Genomic DNA, 11,391 nt, shown 5'->3' with positions numbered 1-11,391 from the left:
ACTGGCCTTTCTGTTCTCTGTTAGAACCGGACTTTCGTAGGCAAGACTCCCATCAGACATGTTTCTCTTTATCTTGATTGCAGAGGGGGTTCTCCCATGGACGGATAGATAGGTCTTTACAAGGCAGATCAGACTTGGAGTCTGAGGTAATACCAGGGTACCTAAATTCTAACTGCGGGAAAGAACACCGCACTTATCTGACATTCAGTTCAAACTTGACTGCTCCTGGGGCGAGATTGGCAAATACACTTGGTTTAGGAGGGGACCTGTCCCTAATAAACCCTGTTCTAGTCCCCATTCACACTCACAATCCCATAATTACACACCCAACACCCACCCCTCTCAAAAAAACAAAAAACAAAAAAACAATAATATATAAACACCATACCATGGGGCTTCAGGATAACAAAAGATCTGCATCCAGAAACCTCATAGAGGTTCCAAGAATTGGGAATTTAGGGTAGCTTTGCCTGGAGTCTCTCGATGAATCAAGAACTTTATAAACTTGTTAATTTAAGTACTCTGTCAAGGCTGCGCCCTGAGTCTCCTACGGGTGGCTTCGTGGAATTCTGTCTGATTCCGATTTAATTTTTCTGCAAGTCTCTTGACTCTCCGATATATCAGCCACAATCCCATGTACATAATGAAGACCAGAACCAGAAGGATTATCACAGGATGGATCAATAGATTGAAGAAGGAGGTCGCCTTTGGGCTGTAACCAAACAAACTTTCCCACCAGGAAACCTTGGCGTCTTTATCTAAGGAAGTGGCAATTGCTTTTATCTTGTTCTGGTCGTGGACAAGTTGGATGGTGGCCTGCTTCTCGGACTCATGGAGTTTCTGAAGTATTTCTTCCTCTCGATTAAAATTCAGAAGGAGATTTTTAAGTTCTTTGCCGAAACCCAGAGGAATCTTTTGGAGTCTCACAGGAACGTCCGGGTGGATGTCAAGCCTCTTTTCGGGGGTGATCGGTGTTCTTCCTTGTTGCTCTGCGACATCTAATCCTAAAACGGGACTAAGAGTACAATACACAGCGGGAGGAAGTTCTCCCCTCGCAGTACAGTTAGTTCCATAAATGATAAAGGTTGCATTGTTCCCTTGGTACCAACACCAATATCCCTGCCCTAAGTATACCAAATGAGAGGACGGCATTGGGTTAGTCTTCATCTCACAGGACCCCTCGGAGTTCCAACATTGGTGTCGAAGCACCCGATCCTGATTACCCTGACAGAGGATCGCATCCTCTTTCCTCCAGCATCCCTCCACATTAACTAGATAGGGATGACCTCTCTCATAAGTGAGGACTTCCGAGGGGAGCTGAGGATGAAACACTGTTTTATTACCTACAACCACCCCTAGGTTGACGGCACTGTATCCCTGTAATAACTGACCAGATACAGGTGCCAATGACGAGGCGGTACAAGTGAGGTTCCGACACCCGTGCCATTGGACCACCCACCAATTCGTGTGATTGAGTGCAAATTGGGAAATAAATGGACTTACCCGTTGGCGGAGGTTGAATGGGAAGTGGCCTCCGTGCAAAGATGATACAATATGTTTAAGGTTATCTGAGAGCTCACCTTGGACCTGCGTACATGCCAGAGCCAGCTGTACTCTATCCTGTACCTCCAAAAGCCCCATGACGAGCCGTCTAAACTTTTCTCGCAGAGCAGAAGATAGAGAGGTAGTGGCATCTATATGTGAGTGCTGCAAACCTTCAAGGACCTGGTTTACATCCAGCTGAGTATTGAATCCTTCTCCGGCATGTCGCGCAACATTCCCAAGCTTACTCCTCAGGACTTCCATATCCATAGTGTTCAGGACTCCCACTCCCAGGGCACCCCCACCAAGTCCCATGGATACCAAATCTCTCTTCCTCCTGAATTTCCTGCTTCGAGGGTCGTCTTTCCTAACCTCTTGCCCCGCCTCTATCCATCCTTTCATCATATCAATTTGGTCCTGAATAAACTCCCCACATCTGTGATCCCAATGATCCACTCTGAAATCCTCCATGGAAATCCTCCAGGTGAAAAGAATGAACTTTGCCCCTGTGATGATTTTCCATGGGGATGACAGTTGAGGGGCTACTGGATCGGCCAATTGATGGATAGGGGCGTTGCAAGAGTCTGAATGCGGTTTAACTGGTTGAAGACCTTCTGTTTCATAGGGGATCCTCACCACGGTTACACATACTTGCCCCCTTCCTTCGAATGGATACCATTGTTCACTTTCTCCAGTCTGCAACACTAGTTTTCCTATAGGTTTGGATTTGGACAGATAGGCCCACTGTGTAAAAGTCCAGCACCCTTCATCTACAGTCTCACAAAAAGGCCATTTGAACGGACCATCTATATTGATATCAAAGTTAATATCCCTGCCACTGGGGTCTTTCCAATCAGAAGACACGTACCTATTCCGGTATTCCTCAGTCATAGGGGTACCATCCATCCATATATTTACTGTAGGGGTATCTACCCCGTTACACACCAGATCCCAACGCCAGGGATTGGTGTCTGACATTACCATTTGTGTATCCTGATCCCAATGAGCATAGGTGACAAAATAGTACCCTGCCACCTCTTGCACACAGTTGTCCCTCATGATTGTAATCATGAAGGACCGTATGGATGGGGATCCCTTTAACTGAGTATACCTTGGGTCCTTGGCATCGGTCCGTACCTGTAAAACTGTCGCCCTGTATAGACCTTCCATCTCTCCCGGACTGGTCTGGTCATTCCATAGGACCTGACCAGAGTTGCTGCAGTTTAACTTTAACATCATTACACTGGTTCGCAAATAGTCTGTGGACACATGACCATGAACGTAACTGGATTCCCTAGTGATAATCATCTGGGAATCCCTCAACATGCAATAAGCTTTAAGGGTACCTTTTACTGGAATGGGTCTATCAAAATATGTCTTTACCCTTAACCCATCATGGCTATTGTAAGGATCCGCTTCCACGTTCCTTCCGGCACAGGCGCAGGCGCGCTCATCGGGGAACCGATGCGTGTCAGCGCGCAGCGTTGGACGCCGGCGACGGACGCCGGCGCGAAGGGGCCGGCGACGGTCGCCGACGCAGGGGCGTCAGCGACGGACGCCGATGACGGACGCACTGACGTCAGCTGTGCGACGCCAGCGTGATGACGCCAGTTTGGCGCCAAATAAGCTCTATTTAATCCTAACCAGTACTGTGACTCCTTGCCTGGTTATTAGGTTATTTGACTGAAACCCTAGCATTGTATTCTACTGATCTTCTGTGTTTGACCTCAGCTTGTTCCCGGATTGTCTATTGCCGCCTGCCCTGATCTTCTTGCCTGACCTCGTTTACGACTCTTCGCTGCCTGCCCCGACCTTGGCCTGTCTGACTTCGCTTCTGCCTGAACCCTCTGTACTTCGCTTCGGTTAGTCTCATTGGCTACTCGTCACTTCACTTCTCCCTGTTCCACTCCAGGTGGGTTAGTGTTGTGCGAGGCGCTTGTGGGTTCGTGTTCTACAAGTTCCTGCTCCTTCTTCGTTGGATCAGACGGTGAGCCTGACAGCTATCCCTCTTTGTGAAGGTAGCCTGAAGGATAAACCAACCGCTATATTCTGCCCCAGTGACATCTTCAGGACTCAGAACTCCTTCTTTGGTACACAACACCGTTGTATTATTGACTTCCACCTTCTTATAAGGGTGTAAGTGCGGGTCTCTAGATACCCATCTAAAAGATTTAATAGGTATTGGTTCTGAATCCTGAAAATGTCTAAACTCCTTGAGGCAGAGGGCATGTAAGTCATGTTGTATGGCAGACACATTCTCCACAGGGGTATAATGTTGGATTACACCTCTGTCAAAACCCTCTCTCTGGAAACCATACAGATACCACTGCCCTGGTTTAAAAGTAAAGTTCTCGTATGGTTTCAGGATCTTGCCACCCAAACACTCCACCATTAAAAGACTGGGTTCATTAAGTGGTATGTTAGTCATACCATGAATTGCTTCCAGACCCTTCCCTGAATAGGCCGAGCCTGCCACCAACATGCTTACCACCAGTATCACAAGCTGGAGACGTATTCCGTTCGGAAGATCCCTATCCTGGCAATTATGTCCCATGGAGAGTCTCCCTTGTCTGTTCTGTAGAGTATTAGAGACAAGGTATTAAATATTATGGATTCCACATCGACCCCCCCAACCCTCCCCCTTTTTCACCCAACTCTCAGTGTCTTTATGTTATTGAGTTGGGGAGGCTCGGGTGGCCTTGGCCTGGTCGATGTGGACCCACAAAACCTCCTGACTTCTACGCGACTTTTTCTTATTAGTCATTGGCCTTTGCACCTTTAACATGGTATTGCCCATTACTTCTAGGACCCGATAGGGACCTTCCCAGTTTGCGTCCCACGGACCAACATGCCGGAAGACCTTTACCATTACCATTTCTCCTACAGAGGGCATTGGCGTTTCCCCCTGTAGATACGGTTTGTGCAACCGTATTGCTACGTAAGGCAGTAACTCCTTCAGGTTCTGCTGAACCTGTTGGAGAAACAGGTCTCTGGCGATGGCATTTTTTATGGGTTCAGAAACCAAGGGCTCATTAGGTAGGCATAAGGGCATTTTACGTCCGGTCATTATTTCAAACGGGGTTATACCGGTACTGGTGGCTTCAGTGGCTCGGATGCCCATTAGTACTGCTGGAAGAGAGGATACCCAAGAGGAACCTTTCTCCAGTAGTGCTTTAGCCAGGCGTGTTTTTATGGTCCGATTCATCCGTTCCACAATTCCCGCTGACTGAGGATGGTAAGGCACATGAAATCTCTGTTTTATGTCTAAAAGACCACAGAGCGCCTTCATGACCTTACCCGTGAAATGAGTTCCTCTGTCTGATTCTATCACTCTGGGGATACCCCATCGTGATAGAACCTTCTCCCAAAGGACACGGGCAGTGGTTGCAGCCGAATCATTGGTCGTGGGAATGGCTTCTACCCATTTGGAGAAGACATCCGCTACCACCAGTGCGTAGCGACAATTGCGACTACCGGCTGGTAAAGGTCCAATAAAATCGATTTGGATTGCGGACCATGGACCATCTGCAGGCGGGACCCGCTGCAACACCGGCTTCAGAGCTGGGGCCCTGGGGTTAACCTGAGCACACACCAGACACTGCTGAGTAACTTCCTCTACCGTATTGGACATCCCCGGCCAGTATAATTTATCTTTCAAGAAAGACAGGAGCTTATTCCGGCCAAGATGTCCAAAGAGTTGGTGGTTCAATCTGGTCAGTTCTGCTTGTAGATGTTGTGGAACCACTGGAAGAGGAAGCTGCTGGGTACCGGTATCATAACACAAAATACCCTGTTGCAATGACCAAGGATGTTGAGGCGTTTTGAGGTGTGTCTTTAGAAGAGGATCTTTGGCCTGTTCCTCTTCAAATGACACTGGACCATCCTTCAGATGGGATCTTATTGCAATCCAGTGTGTGGGTAACTGTTCAGTGTCTGGTTCCCGAAGGGTCCCAGACACTGCCGCTAATTTTGCCATCTCATCTACCTTGTTATTCCCCACTATCAACGGTTCATCCCCTTTTTGATGCGCCGGGATTTTGATGATTGCTGCTTCTGCTGTGTGTGTCGTACCCCAATCCCACAGTTCCTTCAGGACCGATACATGAGCCAGAGGTTTGTTTTGACTGTCTACAAATCCTCGCCTCTTCCATATGTCCAGGTGCAGGGTGAGGGAGCGAACTACATATGAACTGTCACTATATATAGTTCGCTTCCCCGAGGGCTGAAGAAGTAAAGCTTCCTTGACAGCCTCTGTGCCGACATGTGACCGGGTAACTTGACAAGACTCTGAGTACCTGTGGTCTCATCTAGCACAGCAAAACCTGTGACATAGGTTCCCTCCAGGTAGAAACGAGAGCCATCAACAAAGATGACCCTATCTTCTGGATGTCGATTGGTCCTGAACATCTGTGGTACACTGGTTTGCATTGGTTGGCCACAGTCATGTTCGGTTCCAGTGGTGTTCAGTAACTGGGACAGAACATATTTAGCTTTGTGGTTCACCTGCAGATTCCGGTCACTAAGATCCATAATCCACCTACCGAATCTCTGTTGAGAGACTCCAGGTAGTGTATCACGGAGCAAAAGGGCCAATGGAGAATGTGGAGTCTGTAAGGTGAGTGGCCTGAAACCTACAATATGCTCAGTGGTCTTAACAGCATAATGTATGGCTGCCAGTTGTTTGGCACACTCATCGAACCCCCGTTCGACAGACGAAAGCAACCTGGAGAAGTATCCCAGCGGTCTGGTTTCATACCCTACCTTCTGTAGAAGGACCACTGCGATAGACTCCGTCCCCGCATACGCCTGTACGGCCATTTCTCCATCGGGATGTGGAGTAGCCAGTACAGGTGCCGAGGAGAGATCTCTTTTCAAAACAGAAAAAGCCTCTTCCTGCGCATCGGACCAACCTTCGATTGAGGGTTCTTCTCCACGTAAGAGTTCATAGAGAGGTCTTGCTTTAGCAGCGAAATCCTCTATGAACTCCCTCATGAAATTGGCTACCCCCAGAAATTTTCTCAAATCCTGAAGAGTGCCTGGCCTAGGTAACTTTACCATGGCTTCCACACGGGCTGCCATGATTCCTTTGGCTCCAAAAGAAATTTGGACCCCTAAGAAAGTCACCTCTGCTCTAGGCCAAATTTGCCTTGTGGGGGCTCAACTTGAGTCCTGACTTGGCCAGAAGTCCCAATAGCTCCCTCAGCAGAACCAAGTGTTCCTCCATGGTTTCCGTATGCAGGAGCAAGTCGTCCACATATTGTAACAGACATTCGGGCCGCGAAAACACACTCAGCACCGCTGCCAATGCCTGGTGAAAATATGTGGGACTGCTATGAAACCCCTGAGGAAGTACAGCAAACATGTACTGTTTGTCTCCCACCGTGAAGGCAAATTTGTATCTGCAATTCTCGGTTAATTCGATGGAGAAGAACCCATTGGCAACATCTAAGGTCGAGAACACACGGCTTTTGCCACTTATTCTGGCCATGATGTCGGGAGTCTGTGCCACTACAGGGGCTGACATAGGGGTGTACTTATTAAGGACCCGGAGGTCTATGGTAAGCCTCCATGTGTTTGTGTCCTTCTTCTTAACTGGCCAGAGGGGATTATTGCATTTTGAATTTCCTTCAATGACCACACCCCTAATCTTCAGTTCCTGAACTGTGTCCATGATCGAATGAGTGGCTTCTGATGGAAATCTGTATTGGCGTTGAGGTGGAGGGTCTGGACCTTGTATGTCCACCTGAACGCCAACCAGTCTACCACAGTCATTTTTGCTCTGGGCCCACAGATCGGGATTCTCGTATACAATAGGCTCCAGGTCCGCGTTATGCGAGACATCCGGCCATTTGTGTTCGAGTATATCAGTTCCCTTATCTACTGCTGGCAAGGGTGGTCCCAAACACTGGCGTTGTATTACAAACACCTTGGATCGTTTGGGGCCCTTCCATACCATACAGTTTACCAAATCCAGGATCCACCCATTCTGTGTCATCACGTCCGTTCCGATGATGTTATCAGAGCCGGGGTAGTACCACATTGGGATCTTAAGAGTCATGTATCTGGCAATCTGAATGGTTACTTCATCAATTCTGTGGGCCCTCACCCCCCCTTGTTGGTGATCAAATCCGATCACCACACACTGAGGGCTATTGGGGTGTAAATCATGTTTGACATTGGTAATGGAAATTTCCGCACCAGTGTCCAGCATGATTTTTGTGTCCTGATCTTTTATGGTGGCTGTAATGTGGGGTCTCCCTGAAGAATCCAGTATAACAGGACATACTGGAGCCAGCTCTTTAGGGAGCCCTAACTTTCAATCGATATCTACCAGACTCCCAGTAGGTACCTGTGAGGTACATACTGCTACTTGTGAGTTCTTGCTCTGATCCTTTGGTATGGATTCATTTGATTCCATAACCTCTGGGGTATTCACAATAGCCACCCGTTTTGGTGATTGGCTATGTAAATATCCCAGGTCTGTATCCACATGTTCCCCTAATGAGTTGTAATAATTAGGTTTCAGCTTGAAACCATTATTATTGCCCGTCTTCTGAGGGATAGTGCGACTCCTTATCCATTGCGGACAATTCCTTTTCATGTGTCCGGTTTGTAGACAGAAAAAGCAACGAATGCTCCCTGTCCGTTCAAATGGCGGGGCCGTGGGGCGAGCATTTGAGGTGAATTTGTTGTGCGGTACCCGTTCATCTTGCGAATTAACGTGTACTGGCACACGCTCCCTAACTTTAACCAATTTATTATTGTGCAGTATATCCTGTCTGTACTGCTCAATAATTATGGCCGCATCCGCAAGGGAAGGTTCCTTGGCTGCGCTTAACCTGATTGCAGTATCAAGATATGGGAACTTTTCCACAAACATGCGGACCATGCCTTGTGGGATTCCCATACCCTGATCTTTAGTAACCCTCCTGTACATCGCTTCAAACCGACTACACAGAGACAAAGGTTCGTCCTGTATAGTGGGCTTGAATTTTGACAGAATATCTGGAGTGACGTCCCAATGCCCTGTTGCCAGTTTCATGAGAATGGAGAGTCTTTCTTCCTTATCATAATACTGTCCATTCATTGGTTGTGTCCTCCCTGTTACCTCATACCTTTGGTTAAAGTGTGTAGGTAACCAAAGTTTAAACAACTCCATGCGATATTCAGGAGCCACTGAATACTTGTTACAATGACCCTCAAAAAGATCACATGAAGTAAACGGATCAACATTAGGATCATATTTTGGGATCTCCTTGCAGATCCGCAACAGGAAATTTATCCTTTCCATACTGGAATGGTTAGGATATACCTCTTCCTGTCTATCCGGACGAGTTGGCGGATTGGAAGTGGAAAATGGCCATCCACTCTCCTGTCCCCAACTGTTGTCCTGTTCCTGGAAGCGGTCGTTCCATCTGTTCTCCCCCCTGGTGTCGGAGTGAACTGTAGCGACCGTTCCACCTGTCCCCTAGTGTCTATTGCCTTGGATCTTTGATCATTGGGAGACCTTGGCGCTATCGCCGCTGTCTCCCCCTGTGCCGTTCCCGAAACACAAACCTGTTTCGTGGGCACCGTGCTATTAGCACCAGGCCGTGACAGATTGACAATTACCTGCTGCAAATCCGCAATGATTTGTGTTTTTGCAGCCAGATCCTGTCGCAACTGAACAATCACAGCATCAGTAGATACTGCATTGTTCCTCAACTGATTGATTTCAGTGTACAGTCCGAGCAATTCTTTGTCCATGTCAGAGTAGAGGCTCTCTTTGTCCGAGAGCCTAGACTCCAACACACAAATTTCCCTGCCCCTCTCCACTGTACACTGGATTTTCTCTTGCACCTGCGTCTCTAGCGCATGTATTTTTGCTATATTTTCTACACAACAATTGCAATGAAAGTTTAGTGCATTTGAAACCTCCCCTGCCTTTCTAGTGCTAGCTAGTGTCTCCATGTGTTCTGGCTTCCAAATGATATCCTCAAAGGTGTAAACCAATTTAGCTAACATTTGGAGGCGTTTGTTAGTTTTATGAAAGACACCCCTACTGATACAATTCTTATCATGAGCATATGCCTGGTCCAACAAAGTGGACCATAGGAGCTCAGTAGATTTGTATGCGTTGGGTATTATGGGATTAAAAGTACTGTGTTTACTCAAGTGTTGAAGTGTGGAAAAAGTCATACTCACTTTTGGTTGAGATGTCATCATTCAATCGGTGCTAACCTTTGTCCTTGCTGCTTGTAGAAGGTCCTTTAACTTCCGGAACGCCTTTCTCCCTACCAGACTAGACTTTTATCCTGCTCCGATAACGATGGATCTCTTCTCGTGACGTGATTTTTCCTTTCAGCAATGCGTACGCGTCCGTGAAAGGTAATCAAAAATAAATAAAAATTTTTAGTAACAGATAGATTATAGATTCTCTGCTTAAGCGTGATTTACGTTTGGTACTACACTATAACTCGCGTTACCTGTCCGAATTATCAGGGCAGACATTCAACCTTGTCTCTACCGCCTGATAATCACAGTATAACCGATCCCTAGCCTCAAAACCGAACGCAGAAATAACGCTATATGCAGGGGCCGCTGGCTCGCCAATGTTAAGGGGGTGTATTCGTTATCGCTGTTTATGCAGATGTTCGATACTTAACTCCGCCTATTTATTCCTTAAAGAACTACTCTTAAATGGCCTTTCACTATGTACGCTATATACTGTACTGTACTAACTATCTGCGTGCGATTACTACTCTACTTACCATAATAACAAACACACCACAGAAGTTACAAATAACACAATATATTTAATACGACACTCAACAATAAAAACAGTAACTACCTCTAATGCAGATATACCAATTACACAACATAAAACAACTAAATGAAACAATCCTCATTTACACTAACAATCCCCAAAATTCACCCACAATCTAACTACACATACACAATCACACACGATATAATTTCCCGCCCTTCCTGGTGCTAAACTTTCCCTGAACCAACAAAAGGGAGTTGGGGTACAGGGGATAGGGATCGTTGGTGGGATAATAGGGGTTTGAATGGAGTAGGGGTTTGATGGGCGTTGGTGGGATAGCAGGGGTTTGATCAGTAGGGGTTAATGGAGTAGGGGTTTGATGGGAATGGGAGTTAGTGGGATCGTTGGTGGGATAGCAGGGGTTTGAATGGATGGGATTCGTTGGTGGGATAGCAGTAGGGGTTAATGGGATTCGTTGGTGGGATAGTAGGGGTTAAATGCTCGTTGTCCAGGGGGGTCCAGGGGGGTGATGTTCTCTGGGCGATGCACACAAGAAGAAGAGACCGAGTGCAGCTGCGCCGGGCCTTTTAAACCCTGCTCAGTCCTGCCCAGCAGCATGCACACACGCCCCTCCTCCGACACACACACTACTCTAACATGTGGGCCGGCATGGTGATAGGAGGATCAAAGCAGATCCTCCGGCCAGACCTTGCCTGGCTTTCCCTCCCTGCTGGGAGGCAGGGAGGGGTTGGGGGGGGATGGGACCCATCCTTCCCTTACACCTTGTTACTTTAGAGACTAGCAGTAATATTTCCTTCCAGCCTACTACTTGTGATTTAGTATATGTTGTATTTTACAACTCAAATTGTCCAAGCATATAGATTAGGGATTCTATGCCTGTGTGATGTCCATAATGACACTGTAAGCATTTGTGTTAACATTTAAAATGGTAAAATATGAAACATTACAGTAAAATCCAAAACATTTAAAATGGTAAAATATGAAACATTACTGTAAAATCCAAAACATTTAAAATGGTAAAATATGAAACATTACAGTGAAATCAAAAACACATTTAAAATGGTAAAATATGAAACATCACA

General features: G+C 46.9%; 2 protein-coding genes across 2 annotated transcripts; both read right to left on the bottom strand.

Annotated features, from left to right (window-relative positions):
* Positions 1–471: 471 nt before the first annotated feature.
* LOC121393665 lies at positions 472–3,308 on the bottom strand. Its single transcript, XM_041562750.1, has 2 exons — positions 981–3,308; positions 472–855 (listed from the first exon to the last, which is right to left on the bottom strand). The coding sequence occupies exons 1-2, from the start codon at positions 2,866–2,868 to the stop codon at positions 830–832; spliced, it is 1,914 nt and encodes a 637-aa protein (XP_041418684.1). The 5' UTR covers positions 2,869–3,308; the 3' UTR covers positions 472–829.
* Positions 3,309–3,455: 147 nt separating this feature from the next.
* LOC121393660 lies at positions 3,456–11,063 on the bottom strand. Its single transcript, XM_041562742.1, has 2 exons — positions 9,727–11,063; positions 3,456–4,117 (listed from the first exon to the last, which is right to left on the bottom strand). The coding sequence occupies exons 1-2, from the start codon at positions 9,745–9,747 to the stop codon at positions 3,494–3,496; spliced, it is 645 nt and encodes a 214-aa protein (XP_041418676.1). The 5' UTR covers positions 9,748–11,063; the 3' UTR covers positions 3,456–3,493.
* Positions 11,064–11,391: the final 328 nt, after the last annotated feature.

The sequence above is a fragment of the Xenopus laevis genome, chromosome 1L (genome assembly GCF_017654675.1).
Source record: "Xenopus laevis strain J_2021 chromosome 1L, Xenopus_laevis_v10.1, whole genome shotgun sequence".
In the NCBI taxonomy this organism is placed as follows: Eukaryota; Metazoa; Chordata; class Amphibia; order Anura; family Pipidae; genus Xenopus; species Xenopus laevis.
The sequence above is the reverse complement of the archived record's forward strand: the minus strand, read 5'-3'. Positions and strand labels throughout refer to the sequence as shown.

Bases quoted from the DNA above. Each gene is read 5' to 3' on its own strand.
- LOC121393665 (XM_041562750.1), bottom strand. From the start codon at position 2,868: ATGTTGAGGGATTCCCAGATGATTATCACTAGGGAATCCAGTTACGTT. The intron at 856-980 runs GAAGAACACCGA...TTTAATCGAGAG, and splicing joins AGATGTCGCAGAGCAACAAG to GAAGAAATACTTCAGAAACT.
- LOC121393660 (XM_041562742.1), bottom strand. From the start codon at position 9,747: ATGATGACATCTCAACCAAAA. The intron at 4,118-9,726 runs GTGAGTATGACT...AATACTCTACAG, and splicing joins TGATGACATCTCAACCAAAA to AACAGACAAGGGAGACTCTC.